Genomic DNA, 19,138 nt, shown 5'->3' with positions numbered 1-19,138 from the left:
TCCCCGCAATTCTATATTTGAGAACATTCCCCAGCATTGTCGGAGCTTGATTACCTACCTTCGCATGTTAAATATGGCACAATGGGGGGGATGCATTTAACACCTTGCTTCGAAATTACAGCAATTATTTGCCTCAAATTATTCCCTCCTGTGTTTCTAGCATTCATCTCGGTGTATAACCCCTTAATTTGCCATTGTTCGCCTCCTTGTGAAGGGAATATAGAATACTTTATATTCTAATATGTAATTCTATATGTAATAGAATATAATATAGAGTTTCAGGGTCTAACTAGCTTGGAAGAGGATGTGTATTACAGTATAATCAGATAAGGGGGTAGGGGTTTTATTGCAGGAAAACCCCCCCATCAGGTGGTATTTGGAGACACATCTCAAGGAAGAAAGGAACTGCGGGGAGCCACTATAAACATTGAATGCAGGAATGCAGGCGACACCTGGAGCAGAAGTCTGGAGCCAGATCAAATGGTCATCATTCTGCAGGACAACGATGACGTCAGATTACGGACCAATCAGACGACAGCGATTACATACTGGCCTGTTTGAAACATTGTATAAGTCTGGGGTAGAATCAGATAGTTTCAGTTCGACTACTTTATCTGCTAAGGATAAGATGGGGTAGTTACGAACCCAGAGCTCTGCAAATGTATAGACTCCTCTGTCAGGAATAAATTGGTTGGTTTTGATACATTGTTGTGTACGACGTTCTTTCACGAAAACGAACACGCTTGGAACCACGGGAGTTAAGGTGATTTTAAAACACAGGTTCCTTTAAATGGTGAGCCCGACGTGATCCTGAAAGGACATTAGTTAAAAAGACAGAGGAGCGGGCAGGAATTCAGTTGGACTGCGAATCTCCCCGGTGCACCGAAATAAAAAAGGTGAGCGGAAGCCTGTTTGTTTATATCACGAATTCTGCACATTGGAAATGGCGAAATTTGGGAGACTTGTGGTACAGTTGTTTTGTTGTCAATAGTTAATAAGACGTGTTGTTAAAATTGCATAATTAAAAGTCAGGGTAACGGAGGACCTGACGTCAGGGTAACAAGGTACCTGACAGACCAGGATCAGAGAAAATCCTGGAAGTAGGGTAACAAGGTACCTACTTGTCCCGTCGTAGACTGACTTGAAATCGGACGCGGTTTCAAATTGTAACGTTTCGGTAGACGTTGGGGATTTTGGGACCCCCAAAAACCGATTTAGAACAAGATGAGTGTGCCACCAAAACTCGGGGTTGTGAATTGGACAGTCGAGTGTCGAGGTAATGAATGTGATAAGTGTCGGATTTGTGGATTGAAAGAGAAAGGCAGAAAAAGAAACAAACAGGATTAAGAAGTGTGTGGGCAAAGTGGGAAAAAAAAAAAGGAATGTAAGTTGTTTCACGTAACAGAGAGGTTATTCTGAAAGGGAAACAAAGAGGAAGGAAAAGTTGGATGCTGCAGGGTGGAGAGAGAAAAGAGACTTGAATAAGAAAATAGAAGAGAATGAAAAATTGAGTAGAAAAATGTATGAGATTTGTCTGGTGTGCCCTGCCATGGCAGCTGTTCAGCGAAGAAAAAATAAGAGCGACAAATTCCCCCGCTAAATACAATTTACGGACCTTTCCGAAAACGGCCCCAGTGACGTCACTATAACCGGCATCGCCGGTCAAGGGGCGGCTCAAATGGCAGACCATTTGTAGAGGGGAAATAAAACTCCTATCAATTCCGCACGAGCCCGCATTCAAAAAGGTGGGTAAATGTACAAAAAATTGTCTTTAAAGATTTTTGAGTTTTTTACAGAAACGGCTGCCCGGACTGGCTGCTGTTGGTGTAATTTGGATCCAGGGGCTGAAAAGTTGACGGACAACATGAGCCTGGCGTGTGGTGACATAGTGAGATTGATACGCGCCTGTTGCATTTCGGTTCACCAATCGGATGATATTTTGACACGGTCGGGTCTGAATAATGTCGAACCTGAAATTTTATTTGCCCCTTTTGCTCCTATAGTATTTGCTGTGTGACATGTTCCCGTCCTCTTCCCCAACGGTGCCGAAGCTTCCGGACTTCAAACCTCTCATGGATCCCAGTTCTCACTTCGAACATTGCATAAGTATTTGGACAGATAAGACAGGATCACATCCCTCCCGTTTAAGAGAGGCAAATGTTATTTATAGAATAGCTTTACTTGAGACCTTGCCGGTTGAAGTTAGGACTGAACTTATTAAAGACCCTGACCTCATGAAAGGGGGAGATAGCTTTTTTAATTGTCATGTGTCACACCATTTGAAACTTTTTGTCGACAGAAAACACAAATCATCAGATGAGGTAAAGGACATGCAGGAACAACTTTTGAAGCTACAATTGGCCCAGGCCCGTAAAGTGGCCATTAAAAAAAAATACATAAATAAATAAATAAATAAAAATGGAAGCAGAAAAACAGATGTGGATGGCGCAGGGGTCAACGAGGAGACGAGGCGGGAGTCGTGACAGAGGACACCAACGGAGGCAGAGGAAGCCCTTGCCGACCTCCAACGGACCAAGCGTGCTTCAATTGTGGTCAGTATGGACACTGGGATTGCCAATGTACTCTTTACCCAATGATTCAACAATGACCTCCAGTGGAACCCGGAGAGGCCACACCTCAAAGAGGAGGCTACAAAGCTTCACGAGGGAGAGGTGGGCGCGTCCCGGCAACAGCATCCGCAGCAGGCTCCACAGCAACAAGAGCCATCTCGCCAGTACTACTGCAATGAGGCCTGGTCCGAATGCCCAATGAGCCCGGAGCCAGGGGACGGAGGAAAGACAGAGCCTCTGAACCCCGCTAAGGGAAGACAACCACCTGAATGAGCTGTGCAGGGGTGCCCATGAGTCTGCCGATTACGACACCATTAAAGACTGAAATTGCTGGACAGACGCATGAACATCAGTTTGTCCTCATGAAAAGAGGGGCTCCAGTGAACCTGATGGGCAGAGATCTGCTTATCAAGACCAAGGCTACCATCCTTTGTAGCCCAGATGGACTGACGATACGGGTCCCCGATGGGACCATGATGAACTGTGGAAGAAGTTATCCTCCAGATGGAACATGATACAACATGAACTTCCGGAAGCAACTGCTGACATATATTGGGCCCGACTAAAACCTGAAACAAAGGAGGGAGGCGGCGTTTACTCGGCCTTCCTGCGGTGAAAGTCCTGGATCGACTCTCTTGCCCCCTATCGTCCTCCAATTGATCCTCTCCATCTCACACTGTTGTATGATAAAAATGATGATTTGGTTTACAGAGAAGCGTTTGAGCCAATACAGGGGGAAAATGGGATGCTCAATAAGTAAAAGTATTTACATAAGGAAGCAAGGTGTGGCAGCGGCCTCCACCTTGACGCCAGAGCAGAGTGAGTGGTTTATGATGAGTTTGACATCTTTTCCATACTTTTTCACTTTCACTAGGTCATAAAGCTTGAGAACTGGGACCCATGGTGAGAAAATGCCAATTGGCAAATGATTGGCAACAAGATCAAATACCCAATGTGTTGTACTCTCCCAGTACTGAATGTTTTTGTATTCAAGGTACCATGGTGGACGGAGGGGTGTTGGAGCATGTGACTTTAGCGCGATTCCATGGCAGAGAACTCTCGGACCATGAGGACGCCGCACAGCTGTTGAGCTCGCTGCCGGACTCATTGTGGTCCGAGGGTCCTGCAGACGGGGGTTTATGTACATCCGTGACTCCGGTAACATTCGAGGTAAACCCGACTGCTTTTGTTAACGTGCCGTAGTATACTTGTAAACAAGAGGCCATAGAAGATATCGCGGAAACCCAAATTCTGAAATCCCAATGCTTTGGTCCATAAATGATGTTATGAAACCCTCCGCTCAAGCTGCAGAACTGCTGGCCAGGTGCGGGGCACTAGAGTTATCTGAAGGTCAGAGTGTTACTATTTATTAATGGTGCTGAAAAAAGTAGCAGGCTAATAAATGGATGCTGAAGGAAAATATGTTGTTAAACGGGATCAGTTAATTGACTTTCTCCCTGCAGTAACAGTTGATGTGGTGCGCGACCTCCAGGACGCGGCGCCGAAGGAAGACAAGCGTAAGTGGCAAGAGACAGGTGCTGAGTATGATGACAAGGAGAACCTAGGAGACTGATGTTACCTACAGGAAAGTTATGTGTCAATGCTGAAGAAGCTGCGCTTTTGGTGGCACCCTTATCTTCTGTGTAAGGTAAAATATTTTTGTGTTTTTTGTGATATATGTCGAGATATCAGTGTTTGCCCTACAACGAAGAGGGAATTGCAACACACTGAGATGGGCCGAGGCCTGAATTTATGTGGTGGTAATGGACTGAACCGGCAATGGTAGTCCCAGTCCAAAGCGTAAGGTACTTATTAATAATTGTCAGCACTTTTTCTGGATGGCCCAAAGGCTATCCTTGTGCAAAAGAAAACGTGCCGTCTGTCGACAAAGCGCTGGTTAACCATTATATTCCGACGTATGAGCTTCCACGAGTAATCAGATCGGACAAGTGATTCTACTTGTCCCAAACATGTCCTGCGCAGGCCTCTATTGTGAAAAAAAAAAACGTGGACTAAGTGTGAATGGTATAAATATTCGGTGCGATACGTTTTATAAATTGTGTACACAATATAAAGCAAACCTTAGAACTTTGATGAATAAAATTATATGACTATATATGTAAAAAGGTATAAAGCGCTTCAAAGGGTACCCATTATATTTATTAACTAAATAAATAAGGCATACATATTGTATGTATAAATAGGTATGCATATGATATTCTGGAAGATAAATTAAATAATAGATAAATTAAGACGTGTGCCGGACGGATGTGATCAAGCAAGAGTGGTATCGTGACTTTCTATTTCCGGGTCAGCAGAGCGGACCAGAGCGGCTCTGCGTGCCTGGGATAAAAGCCTGACAACAGTACGGGAGGTTTGTGGTCTAAGAAAACGCTTCGGAGTTTGAATAAATGACGTGCAAGTTGCTATCTGAGCTGGTGAATGGGATTTGATATATATTGCTTAGAGAGGGGGCGGCACGGTGGACGACTGGTTGGAGCGTCGGCCTCACAGTTCTGAGGACCCGGGTTCGGTCCCCGGCCCCGCCTGTGTGAAGTTTGCGTGTTCTCTCCGTGCCTGCGTGGGTTTTCTCCGGGCACTCCGGTTTCCTCCCACATCCCAATAACATGCATGGTAGGTTAATTGGAGACTCTAGATTGCCCGTAGGTGTGAATGTGAGTGCGAATGGTTGTTTGTTTGGATGTGCCCTGCGATTGGCTGGCAACCAGTCTGGGGTGTGCCCCGCCTCCTGCCCGATGATAGCTGGGGTGGGCTCCAGCGCGCCCGCGACCCTAGTGAGGAGAAGCGGCTCAGAAAATGGATGAGTGCTTAAAAGAGCACTTGAAGTGAAGGTGCACCAAATGGTTTATGAAAGGACACAGGGGTCCTCAGCTGGGGGGGGGGGCAGCTTTACGACGGGCGTGTGTGAGTTTTCCGAGTTTATGGTATTGCAAGGGCCAGGGAGATTTACAATAGGATCGTTTAATTAATGCATTGTATAGAAGCCTGGTCTGTACTGGTTTAGGTGTTATGGTTCAACCAATAAGTGTGCTGTGTTCAGTTTTGTCTGTGTGGTGTATGTGAGAGGACATTCACTCCTGGGTCCAGGTTAATGTTATTGTCTGTGAAGTCTCGATTGTCATGTCATGTTAATTGTTTATGTTTTGTCTTTAATGTTTGTGTCGTCTTAATTAAAAGCAGAAATGGAGCACTACTGAGCTGGCTGACAGGAGTAGTGAACGATGTGATCACGTGAAAGAGACTATAGACCTTTAGTTACCAATGAATAACGGTCTATAGACTGTTGAAAGACTGATTTGTTGAAATAACATTATTTTACAGGACGCCCAGGAGGATGGAGCTTGATAGTGTATTGCATGATGTTGGTGTGCTGACTTAACGCTGATTTTATGTGATTCTTGGTTTATTGACATTAACACTTTTGTGAGACAAATTAACAATTGGTTGGGGAATAATATCAATGTTGGGTGACAATTGCCAACTTGTCCCTTCTCTGGAGTATGTATACAGGAATTATGTAGTCCATCGCTTTGGCACGGGTATCTTTTGCAGAGTTGTGATTAATTTATATAAGGGTTTGTTTGCAGGTCTGGTCAGGGGCCTCTCCGACGAAGGAGACGACCTGCTTGTTTGTGTATGGTGTTGTGTGTGGGTACTGTGTTTTGGTGTTAAATTAGTCATTTAACAAAGGGGGAAATATGTACATCCTGTATGTCTGGTCAAAGAAGGTTATAATCATGACTCTGGTGATCTCCCTGATTACAGTTACAGGAATCTATTTTGGAATGCCTTCAATACAAGGAGAAAGAGTAACAAAGAGGGCCGTGAAGCCAGCAGGGGCCCTAGAATTGAACTACACATTGGGGGAAAAGACGTTGGAGGCAAGTGATTATCCACTCGAAACCGGGATACTGGGAGCCGACGAAGATTAGGAATTGGCGGTGGAAGGACAAGATCAAATTGGAAAGAGTTAGTATGCACTCAGTAACCCCGAGGGACCGACATCCCGTATTATTGACCTTGTATGATATAACTAGCACCCCGTGGAGAGAGTGGGGCAAACCAGTAGCGACCTTTACAGTCTTGACCTTGGGTATAAATGTCTCAGGGACTGATCCACTAGGACAGATTATTATTAATTGGATACGACCGACTAAAAGTTCATCTAGTCCGATAATGAGAAAATTTGCTAACATACCGTCCCTTCCCTTCCCTACCCTGCATCACACAAAATAAGAGTAAGGTAACTTTGGGCCCAAATAAAAAACTTTCCTGATCAATTGGCCACCTGGATCCACAGTTTTGTAAATTCACACTTTTTATTGATTGTTAGGATGCGGCCCGATTAAGTAAGATGAGGTCTGATTTGTGGTGGATGTGTGGTGTTGTTCTGTTGTGGGACTTCCTGCCCGGGGAATGGACAGGCACTTGTGCATTGGTTTCTATGATAACCCCCACTGTGATCAAGCCTCTCTCTCAGCAGGAGATCAACCATATGGCGGATTTCACCTGGGAGAGTGACTGGTGTGGGGGGTGTTAATTCATTTTCTCAGGAGACTTGTTCTCAGGTTTGCTCTCAAGGCCTTTGAAGAGAAGAACCCCCACTGCCAAGATCTGCAGCTGCCGTTGAAAGAGGACGGGGAGACGATGAGCGCGCTCGCTGCCTTGATCGACGCCTTTGTATTCACAAATTTTTTCAATTTGCTGTGTTTACATTAGGTTTTGTTGAGTTTTGTCGTGAAATAGGCTGTAGGTATAGGGGTTGTTGATCTTCTGATTATCAGAAGATCAACTTGGGGGATTGAAGGGAATATAGAATACTTTATATTCTAATATGTAATTCTATATGTAATAGAATATAATATAGAGTTTCAGGGTCTAACTAGCTTGGAAGAGGATGTGTATTACAGTATAATCAGATAAGGGGGTAGGGGTTTTATTGCAGGAAAACCCCCCCATCAGGTGGTATTTGGAGACACATCTCAAGGAAGAAAGGAACTGCGGGGAGCCACTATAAACATTGAATGCAGGAATGCAGGCGACACCTGGAGCAGAAGTCTGGAGCCAGATCAAATGGTCATCATTCTGCAGGACAACGATGACGTCAGATTACGGACCAATCAGACGACAGCGATTACATACTGGCCTGTTTGAAACATTGTATAAGTCTGGGGTAGAATCAGATAGTTTCAGTTCGACTACTTTATCTGCTAAGGATAAGATGGGGTAGTTACGAACCCAGAGCTCTGCAAATGTATAGACTCCTCTGTCAGGAATAAATTGGTTGGTTTTGATACATTGTTGTGTACGACGTTCTTTCACGAAAACGAACACGCTTGGAACCACGGGAGTTAAGGTGATTTTAAAACACAGGTTCCTTTACTTGTTATCCTCTCGGATGTACAGAAAGCATATTGTGCGGCCGTATATGGCTCCATAGGCGCTCATTCTCTGCAAAGGTGTCTGGGTTTCTGTGTATAGTTGTTTTATGAGGTGTGTGCGTGTGTGTATGTTTGTGTGTATGTCTGAGGGGTTGGGGGAGGAAGGAAGGGGAAGGGAATGGGCACAGGGATAAGGTCAGAGGATAACGATGAGGCTACAGTAGGTACTCCTTCTTGCCCTGGCTGGCGTCGTTGCCGTTGAGGAAGGCTTCCTGCACTTCGCCGTGTTCATCCAAGCCGCTGGCCTCGTGGGTAAGGTAGGAGCCTGGGTGAGGGGGGATGGAGGGAGGGAGGGGGGGAGAGAGCGAGAGAGAGAGAGAGAGAGAGTAGGGTAGGTTGGGAGATCGGGAGGCGAGGGGGGGTGGTTAGGCGGCGAAGCGTCATGATCAGCATTATATCAAAATCAAACAAGAGCTCTTGTTGCTGACGAATTTGTACCTGACAGGTTAAGTCATTAGTTTTTGTGAGTTGGGTGGGTCAATACCAAGCAAGAATGGGCTCTCGGGTGCGGTACGAACCTACAAAATTAAAAGTAAGGGTGTGTGTGTGTGCGTGAAGGGTTGAATCGCGGTCGGGAGTGAGTGGGAGATAGGACGGGAAGCAAAAGACAAGAGGAGACAGGAAGAGAGGGTGGAGGGAAGGTTAGGTGCTGCATCACCCACAAACACAATTTTGAAGGAGACATAGTATGCATTTTTTTTCATGATTTAAAACCCACGAGTCTTTGTAAAAAGTGGTTGACATTCTTTGGTCAAAATACACAAAGGATAAGGAACGACAATACACTTAACACACACTCTGGTTGAAAACACTGTCACATAAAAATGAGCCACTGCTCACCCCGCCCCCCCATACAGCCAATGTGGGGTACGGCTTTCGTTACCGTGACGACTAGGGGCGAGGTTAGGACTTTGCGACCAGGCAATGGGCTACTTGTTGAGTCTGAGTTGAAAGTAGTAAAAGCTTCGTTTATATTTTCACTCGTGGGAGCAGCACGTCAGCACAGAGCCGCCACATTACACTTTACGATTAGCGGATCTGTGCATGTGGTGCATGCAGCAGACACATTACCAAACCGCTCTCCTTCCCATTGACAACTTCACTGAACATTTGAGTATGTGCCGAACTACGGTTGTCGCTTGTAAATGGCAGATCTTCACCCAGCATAGCTGCCAAGTCAAGCTGCTGGATAAATCTAATGCATTATTATGTAAATCTGCTGAATTGTGATGCAAATGAGCACCTGTTCATCCCGCCACCTTGTACTACGGGGCCAACACTGAGTATGGCTTTCGTTACCGTGTTGACAGGGGGACAGATTTAAGGCGTTGTGAGTAGGCGAGCAGCCCAAAGTCTGAAGAGAAATGCTGGCCTCGATGAAGAAGAAATAAAAGCATTGATTGCATTTTCACACATAGAGGGAGCACTTCATCAACAAGCCACCAAAGTACTTTTCGATTACCGTTAGGGCTGCACGATTTATTGTTTGAGCATCGTTATTGCGATTTACGTGTGCGCAATAGTCATATCTCAGAGTCTGCTGCGATGTTAGTGTACTTAATATGCAGTGAATCAACTGAAATATTTAAAAAGACCAGCAGAGGGACCTGTTTAGGCATATAAATAAGATTAGCGGCAAAGTTACGGAAAATTATAACCCTTCAAACGACACGTGGAGTTGACCAGACTTTTATACAGTGATACCTTGATAAAACGGACCCTGATATAATGGATATCGGATAAAACGGACCGTCAGGACTGAACAATGTGTCCAGAAATAGTTTCCATTTGTCACTTAAAATGCCGTTGACAAAGTCTGTTGTTCACTAGCGCTGTGGCGCAATGTAGGCAGAGGATGGGACGGAGGTATTTCCGTGTCACAATATGACAATTTTCGATCCTATGATGAGTACTCTATGTCAACAAGCACACTGGCGTGGTAAGTTTGGATAAAATGTGAAACCTTCAAACATTTTCAGGCTTTTTAAAAATATTGTTTTTAAATAACTTTGTACTGTACTGGGCGTTTTAGGTCACGAAAAAAAAATATATACTTTTTTTTTTGTAACCTTGCGCCTTACCACAATTCTGCCTGCACTCACCAAACATTTTAGTATGTCGCTTGGAAAATGACGTCTTTTCGCCCAGCATACAAGTAGCTGGCAAGTCATGGGTGGGGAAACTCTGTGTAGTATTATGTAAATTTAACAAACTATTTACATTTCAGCCGAATTCAGAACAGCAGACTGAAAGACAGACATTGACTTTTTCACAATGAAATGGGAGTAATGACTTAGATTTGCCTTATTGTCATTCACTAAACACATCGTCAGTGAAAATATTAAACAAAATCTCGGTACCTTAGCCCACTGTATCAAATATATTAAATCACTATGGATTTTTTGTTTTTGTTTTGAAGTTTATTTGTTGTTCAATTATCTTTCCTGTGAAAACGACTAAATAAAAATAAAAAATCAGAACGCCTCGCTCAGACACGTTTTCAGAAATAGCCAGCTAAAAAAAGATTCACTTGGTTGTGTATTTGCACACTTAATGGATAGGCAGACAATTATTTTTATACAAGCAGAGAAAAAGTAAATTTTCCATAATATGGCAGAGCTGTCAACTGATCACCACCTGGTGATGAGTTGGCTCCGATTTTGGGGGAAGATGCCGGTCCGACGTGGCAGGCCCAAACGTATTGTGAGGGTCTTCTGGGAACGTCTGGCAGAATCCCCTGTCAGAAGGAGTCTCAACTCCCACCTCCGACAGAACTTTGCTTACGTTCCGGGGGAGGCGGGGGACATCGAGTCCAAGTGGACCATGTTCCGCACCTCCATTGCTGAGGGGGCCGACCGGAGCTGTGGTCGTAAGGTGCCTGTCGTGGCGGCAATCCCCGAACCCGTAGGGATGCCGTCAAGCTAAAGAAGGAGTCCTATCGGGCCTTTTTGGCATGAGGAAGCAGAGTCTGGGTTATCTGAGGCGGGCTCTCCTATCTCTGGCGTTGAGGTCACCGAGGTGGTTAAAAAGTTAAAAAGGCCCCGAGGGTGGATGAGTTTCGCCCAGAGTTCCTAAAGGCTCTGGATGTTGTGGGGCTGTCCTGGTTGACACGCCTCTGCAACATCGCGTGGACATCGGGGACAGTGCCTCTGGATTGGCAGACTGGGGTGGTGGTCCCCCTTTGTAAGAAGGGGGACCGGAGGGTGTGTTCCAACTACAGCCGGGGACCTTGGCGATCCGATCCCCGGCTACAGCGCCCAACCAGTCTACATGTGTTTTGTGGACTTGGAGAAGGCGTTCGACCGTGTCCCTCATGGAGTCCTGTGGGAGTATGGGGTACCGAACCCCCTGATATGGGCTGTTTGGTCCCTGTACGACCGGAGTCAGAGTTTGGTCCGCATATCCGGCAGTAAGTCGGACTCGTTCCTGGTGAGGGTTGGACTCCGCCAAGACTGCCCTTTGTCACCGATTCTGTTCATAACTTTTATGGACAGAATTTCAAGGCGCAGTCGAGGCGTAGAGGGGGTCCGGTTTGGTGGCCTCGGTATAGCATCTCTGCTTTTTGCAGATGATGTGGTTCTGTTGGCTTCATCAAGCCATGACCGCCAACTCTCACTGGAGCAGTTCGCAGGTGAGTGTGAAGCGGCTGGGATGAGAATCAGCACCTCCAAATCTGAGACCATGGTCCTTAGTCAGAAAAGGGTGGCGTACCCTCTCCAGGTTGGGGTTGAGATCCTGCCCCAAGTGGAGGAGTTCAATTATCTTGGGGTCTTTTTCACGAGTGAGGGAAGAATGTATCGGGAGATCGACAGGCGGATCGGTGATGCGGACTTTGTATCGGTCCGTTGTGGTAAAGAAGGAGCTAAGCCGAAAAGCGGAACTCTAACTTTACCGGTCGATCTACGTTCCTACCCTCACCTATGGTCTCCTATCGACAGTCTTAACGGACAGGGCTGACAGCCAGGACAAAAGATGTAATGACACCACCCCCCCACGTCTCTAAATTGATTGGTCATAATGGTCGGGTCTCAATGTTGATTGGCAGTGTAGCTGTATGGAACGCTAACCGGCAGCTCGTCTGCCTCTCGAGCAGCCCGATCATTTCTTACTTGGCAGCCCCCCGAGCACAGTTGAAGGCTGCCAACATTGGGGAGGAGAGAAGGGGGCACTTAAAAAGATGGGGAGGTTTATTTTAATGGATGAGCCTTAATATACTAGCATATAGTCATAAAACATGGAGACCACACCATCTTGTCATCTACTATCCTGTCCAAGGTTATCCATCATAGGACATCGCCAGGAGCGTCTCAACAGTTTAAAAGAAGAATTTGTTTTTCGATCCAAACATGGATGTAGGTGGGTTTAAATAACATGCTTTCATATCATGTTGCGATATTTATTGTGTGTACGGCTGCAGCCAGCATTGAGGTCCTCAAGGGTCAGACTGTGATAATGCGCCCCACTTTCTGACTGATTTTTATTGTGACTGTGTGTCATGGACAGACAAATATTTATATTGTATGCGTGGAAGAAAACATCCATCCATCCATCCATTTCTGAGCTGCTTATCCTCACAAGGGTCGCAGGAGTGCTGGAGCCTATCCCAGCTATTTTCGGGCAGGAGGCGGGGTACACCCTGAACTGGTTGCCAGCCAATCGCAGGGCACATACAAACAAACAACCATCCGCACTCACATTCACACCTACGGGCAATTTAGAGTCTCCAATTAATGCATGTTTTTGGGATGTGGGAGGAAACCGGAGTGCCCGGAGAAAAACCACGCAGGCACGGGGAGAACATGCAAACTCCACACAGGCGGGGCCGGGGAATAAACCTGGGTCCTCAGAACTGTGAGGCAGACGGTCTAACCAGTCGGCCACCATGGAAGAAAACAGATGTTTGCATTATCTGTGTGCATGAATTGATTGACAGATTTTTGCGCTTTGTGTGTGTGAAAATGGACACACAGATGTAGTGACTATGGCCCGGTTGGCACTGCAAACCCCCCTATCCCCCACGAACAACTTGATAAATCAGAATCAGAATCATGTTTATTTGCCAAGTATGTCCAAAACACACAAGAAATTTGTCTCCGGTAGTTGGAGCCGCTCTAGTACAACAGACAGTCAATTTACAGAACACTTTGGAGACATAAAGACATTGACAAAAAACAACAACAAACAACAATTGTACAAAAAGATGCAGAGTCCTCTTGTCATGGTCTGTGTTTTGGTTTGGGTTGTGTTTAGTTTTGTTCCATGTTTTCCTGTGTTCCATGTTTGTCGTGTGCTCATTAGGTTGTTGTGTCCACCTGTTCTCGTCTACTTTGTGTTGACCAATCAGCTCTCTCTAGCCACTCGTCTTGTCCAGGTGTTCCTTGTTGTCTCGTCAATTTGTTTGTATTTAGTTCCCTGGTTTCTTTCAGTTCTCGTCGGTTCATTGTCGTTGTCACATGTCTTGCCATGTCATAGTCGCCAGTTGTTTTTGTCATAGTCGCCAGTTTTCTGTCATGAACATGGTTAGGGCGACGGCGAGGAACGCAAGGCAAGAACATGGTGGACCCAATTGCAGGGAAGCAGGGAGGCAAGGCAGGAGTGCGGGAATCTCAAAATAATAATATTTAATCACAATGATAAAACAACAGGCGACTATGACAAAAACAACTGGCGACTATGACAAAAACAACTGGCGACTATGACAAAAACAACTGGCGACTATGACATGGCAAGACATGTGACAACGACAATGAACCGACGAGAACTGAAAGAAACCAGGGAACTAAATACAAACAAATTGACGAGACAACAAGGGACACCTGGACAAGACGAGTGGCTAGAGAGAGCTGATTGGTCAACACAAAGTAGACGAGAACAGGTGGACACAACAACCTAATGAGCACACGACAAACATGGAACACAGGAAAACTGGAACAAAACTAAACACAACCCAAACCAAAACACAGACCATGACACCTCTAGCACTTAGAGCAGTTCGAATGGCTAATATCGCAATAGTCCGGTGCAATGACCATTGTGCAAAGGGCACTGAGACTTCAAGGAGTGTATGCGGTTTAAAGTGACGAGTAGTGCGATAATCTGGGACAATGGTTGTGCAAATGTTACAGATACTTTTCAATCAGTGTGCAAATGGAGCAGATGCTACTCTGGCATGAGTGGCCACTATATGCAAATAGTGCAGCACGGCGAGACAACTACAGTGAGTGCACGAGTAATACATAATTGGCCCCACGGAAATGTGACAATGAACTCAAGTCAAAAAAATTGCCAGCTTGTTGTAATGGAATTATAAGTTATCTGTTTAAGAAGTTGATTGCAAGAGGGAAGAAGCTGTTGGAATGTCTACTAGTTCTAGTTTGCATTGATCGGTAGCGCCTACCTGAGGGAAGGAGCTGGAAGAGCTGGTGACCGGGGTGGGGAGGGTCCGAGAGGATTTTGCACGCCCTTGTCTTAGTTCTGGCAGCGTGCAAGTCCTCAAGGGTGGGTAGGGGGGTACCGACAATCCTTTCAGCAGTTTTGATTGTCCATTGCAGTCGGAGTTTGTCCTTTTTTGTAGCAGCACCAAACCAGACTGTGATGGAAGAACACAGGACTGATTCGATGACCGCTGTGTAGAACTGTCTCAGCAGCTCCGGTGGCAGGCCGTGCTTTCTCAGAAGCCACAGGAAGTACATCCTCTGCTGGGCCTTTTTGAGGACGGAGTTGATGTTGGTCGCCCACTTCAGGTCCTGGGAGATTGTAATTCCCAGGAACTTGAAGGTCTCGACGGTTGACACAAGGCAGCTGGACAACGTGAGGGGCAGCTGTGGCGAAGGATGCCTCCTGAAGTCCACGATCATCTCTACAGTCTTGAGCGTGTTCAGCTCCAGGTTGTGTCGGCCGCACCACAGCTCCAGCCGCTCGGCAGACTCGTCACTGTCCTTGATGAGGCCGATGACAGTGGTGTCATCTGCAAACTTCAGGAGTTTGACAGTCGGGTTCGCTGAGGTGCAGTCGTTCGTGTAGAGAGAGAAGAGCAGCGGAGAGAGGACACAACCTTGGGGCGCCCCAGTGCTGATGCTGCGTGTGGATGAGGTGGCCTCCCCCAGCCTGACCTGCTGTGTCCTGCCCGTCAGAAAGCTGTAAATCCACTGGCAGATGGCAGGTGAGACGCTGAGCTGGAGAAGCTTGGATGAAAGGAGTTCAGGGATGATGGTGTTGAACGCTGAGCTGAAGTCCACAAACAGGATCCTCGCGTAGGTCCCTGCACTGTCGAGGTGTTCTAGGATGAAGTGCAGTCCCATGTTGACTCCATCATCCGCAGATCTGTTCGCTTGGTAGGCAAACTGCAGGGGGTCCAGCAGGGGACCTGTGACACTCTTGAGGTGGTCCAGCACAAGACGTTCAAAGGACTTCATGACCACAGATGTCAAAGCGACAGGCCTGTAGTCATTCAGACCCGAGATTGCAGGTTTCTTGGGGACTGGGATGATGGTGGAGCGTTTGAAACAGGATGGAACTTCGCACATTTCCAGTGATCTGTTGAAGATCTGAGTGAAGACTGGAGCGAGCTGGTCCGCGCAGACTTTGAGGCAGGATGGGGACACGTGGTCCGGGCCTGCCGCTTTGTTAATCTTTTGTTGTTTGAAGATGCGTCTCACATCCTGTTCATGGATGGTTAACGCAGAGGTCAGAGGTGTGATTGTGGTCGCGGGTGCGGCCGGGTTGGTGTGTGGTGTGAAACTGTCCTTTTCAAATCTGCAGTAGAACGTATTCAAGTCGTTGGCTAGTGTGCTATTGTTCTCAGCTTGGGGGGATCGTCGCTTGTAATTAGTCAGCGATTGGAATGCATGCCAGACTGATTTAGAGTCGTTTGCGCTAAACTGTTTTTCCAACTTTGCTATATCGATCCTCTTTGCAATGTTAATTTCTTTGGTCAGCTGGTTTCTAGCTCGATTATACAGGGCCCTGTCCCCTGATATGCGTCCTCTTTAGCTTGGCGAAGCTGCTTAAGTTTAGCAGTGAACCACGGCTTATTGTTGTTGAATGTGCGAAATGATTTTGTTGGTACACAGACCTCTTCACAGAAACTGATATAGGATGTGACAGATATTCATCCAGGCTGCCAGCTGAATTTTCAAAGACACTCCAGTCTGTGCAGTCTAAACAGCTTTGAAGTTCCATCTTGGCTTCATCTTTGTCCACTTTTTGACTGTTTTCACTGTAGGCTTCGCACATTTAAGTTCTTGCCTGTACGTCGGTATTAAGTGAATTAAGCAGTGATCAGACGAGCCCAAGGCTGCACGAGGTATAGCACGGTATGCGTTTTTTACCGTGGTGTAGCAGTGGTCTAAAGTATTATTTTCCCTGGTAGGACAGTCGATGTGCTGCTTGTATTTAGGGAGTTCGTGGTTGAGTTTAGCTTTGTTAAAGTCCCCGAGAATAATGAGGGGTGAGTCGGGGTGTTTTTTTTCAATTTCGTTGACTTGATCGGCGAGCGTTAGCAATGCGGCGTTCGTGTTAGCTTGAGGCGGAATATAGACTCCAGCCAGTATGAATGATGCGAACTCACGTGGCGAGTAGAATGGTTTACAGTTTAAGAATAGCGACTCCAAATGCGGGCTGCAGTGTGTGCTGAGCACCGTGACGTCCGTACACCATTTTTTGTTGATATAGAGGCATATCCCGCCGCCCTTTGTTTTCCCCGATGATTCCATGTCGCGGTCCGCTCGATGAATGTGGAAACCGGGAAGCATAACGCCGCCATCGGGTACAGCGTCGCAGAGCCAGGTCTCCGTGAAGCACATGGCCGCGGAACGTCCGAAGTCTTTACTGGTCTTTAACAGAAGATGAAGCTCGTCCATTTTGTTGGGTAGGGAGCGTACATTCGCGAGGTGGATCGACGGGAACGCCAATCTGTGTCCTCTCTTGCGGAGTTTCACCTGAATGCCGGCTCGCTTCCCTCTGTGGCGCCGCTTCCGTCTCCATGCGCCGAAAACCGCGGACGCCGCTCCGGTGAGTAACTCGGGGAAAAAACTGAGCGGATATTCGAAAGTTGGTGACAGAAAGTCCGGAGTAGACTCCTTGATGGTTAGCAGGTCTCCCCTTGTGTAAGTGAGTCGTGTAAGGTCTCCAAAGACGGACGTAAAACACAAAAACAAAGACAATACTAGAGAGCGCGTTACCGAGGCGACCACACTGGTAGGCGCCATCTTTGTAAACTGTATTCTCCCAAGCCACCCGCTGTCCAAGACGGCCACCAAAGGACGCCTGCCGTATGTTAACTAGACTTTAAACCAATTAGCAGTTTCCCGCCGAATTTGGATTCCAGACATTAAAGACCCTTGTGATGCGCAGAACTGATAGCGACCAAAAGGTTGGAAGACCCTCTCTCCAATAAGACCGAGCTGGGACAGATCGACAACGATAGCTTTATTAGTTGGATATGCCACAGATTGAACTATTACTCCCGGACCTTGAGTTACAGTATGCTTAATCACTGCCTTTTTCAGGAACTCAAATACAGCAATGAACTATTTGTTTAATATGAAAACATGCAAACTCCCACTGGGAACAATTGCTGGGACACAGGCGACACCCGCTACCGTTTGAGAGTTACTGCAAACCTGTGGACTCTCATTCGAAGTTTCTTTAACTGAAGATAAATGTCTGTTTTGATATTTTACGAACTCTGCAGAAATATTCCAAATGTATGCCTTGATGCCTATGTGTCATTGTGTCAGCTTGACAGGTCCAGCTGCGAGATTTTGAGAACTGTTCCTCTTGATTTGAAGCCAAATAGTACAAAATGTTGGATTGAACAATAAGCAGTTGATCTGCCAAGACTCAAGTTTAAACAATCATTCTATGTGCTTGATCTATGAGTAAGAGTACAAAATCATATATTAATATAAAATACTCCCTATTTTATATTAATATATGATTTTTAAACCATTTTTATGGCTAAATTGTAGGCCGGAATTTAAGTCGATGGGCGTGGTCTTCTTCAGTCTCCCCCGTTCCCGAGACAGACCTCTTGGGTATTTAACCTTTGTCTCCCGCCTCCTCTTGGCTTTTTGGTTATTCTCGCTGTGGCTTCTTCATGCCGAGGGCTACCTAGGCACGGCTCCGCCGTGCTGCCAACCCCGTTCCCCTTCCTTACTCCTTTTTTGTGCCACCACGTGGGCGAGCGACTGCTGGACCAATACAGCGACGTTGCACGAGGAAAGAAGCCGGCCATGCGGCTTCGATTTTTTATTTTCCTTGCCGTGATCTGTTGGCGGAGCCACAGAAAGCAACTACTGGCATTCCGTACCGGTCACGCACGCAGCTGAGAGCAAGAGCTGGGCCCGCCATAAGTTCAAACGGCAGGAAAGGTTACTAGTGCACCCCGCTGGGACAACAACTGTTCTTTTGGCACCTCTTTTTGTTTTTTACTTGTTCTTAAACTAAACGTGCTTCGTTTGCCTCCTGAGACGCGCGGAGAAAGACCATTCCCAGGGACACCTGCTCTACGGTCATGAGTAGCACAACAATCTGTGCCAAAATGTACAAGATTAGTGCCTAATAATTTTGGGGAAAATACTAGCTTCACAAAAACTTTGCTCGCTCTCGTTCTGACTCAACGCATTAAACGCTCACATTTTCATTTTTAGCCCAGCAACACACAATGTCCTAGTTCCCTTTTCGTACGCCTGTTTTTCTTTCTTTCATCATTATTCGTGTTTCCTTTTTGTAGTTAGACCCCTCTGTTTCCCTATAGATCCCTCGTAGATTTAATTAAATATTCTATAAATTCCCACGCCTTGTTGTTTGTATTTGCATCATGTAAACGGAAGCACAACTATTTAAATCATTAATGTGGACAGACAGATACTTGCGCTATGTGTGTGAGTGTTTGTTAGTAAATGGGCACATACACCATGCAAGAACCAAATGTAAGGTGGCGGTAACAGTCCACAGAATAAGTATTTCATAAAAACAAGTTGCTGTTATTATACATATGCAGTGTTAGTAATATAAATCTATCCCTTTAGAGTCATCGCTGGATGTTGCAATTTTATTGGTTAACATTTAAATCAAACATATGCTCATTTCGGCATCAGGAAC

The 19,138-nt window shown here is 46.2% G+C and overlaps 1 protein-coding gene and 1 long non-coding RNA gene across 4 annotated transcripts in view; one reads left to right on the top strand and one right to left on the bottom strand.

Moving 5' to 3' along the window:
• Positions 1 to 215: 215 nt before the first annotated feature.
• On the top strand, positions 216 to 7,887 carry LOC133479372 (uncharacterized). Its single transcript, XR_009788935.1, has 2 exons — positions 216 to 2,552; positions 2,616 to 7,887. It is a non-coding gene; the product is annotated as an uncharacterized LOC133479372 (long non-coding RNA).
• Positions 7,888 to 7,942: 55 nt separating this feature from the next.
• cadm4 (cell adhesion molecule 4) overlaps positions 7,943 to 19,138 on the bottom strand; it is a 261,414-nt gene continuing 250,218 nt past the window's right edge. For 2 of the 3 annotated variants that reach the window (XM_061776283.1, XM_061776286.1), the window contains one exon: positions 7,943 to 8,297. In XM_061776283.1, the coding sequence (XP_061632267.1) occupies positions 8,188 to 8,297 (110 nt within the window). In that variant the 3' untranslated portion in view covers positions 7,943 to 8,187. Of the gene's footprint in view, positions 8,298 to 8,470; positions 8,551 to 19,138 lie in introns of all 3 variants that reach the window. The other variant, XM_061776284.1, reaches the window with a different exon arrangement.

This window comes from Phyllopteryx taeniolatus, chromosome 6 (genome assembly GCF_024500385.1).
Source record: "Phyllopteryx taeniolatus isolate TA_2022b chromosome 6, UOR_Ptae_1.2, whole genome shotgun sequence".
Classification (NCBI taxonomy): Eukaryota; Metazoa; Chordata; class Actinopteri; order Syngnathiformes; family Syngnathidae; genus Phyllopteryx; species Phyllopteryx taeniolatus.
Note: the sequence above shows the minus strand (reverse complement) of the source record. Positions and strands in the feature narration are given on the sequence as shown.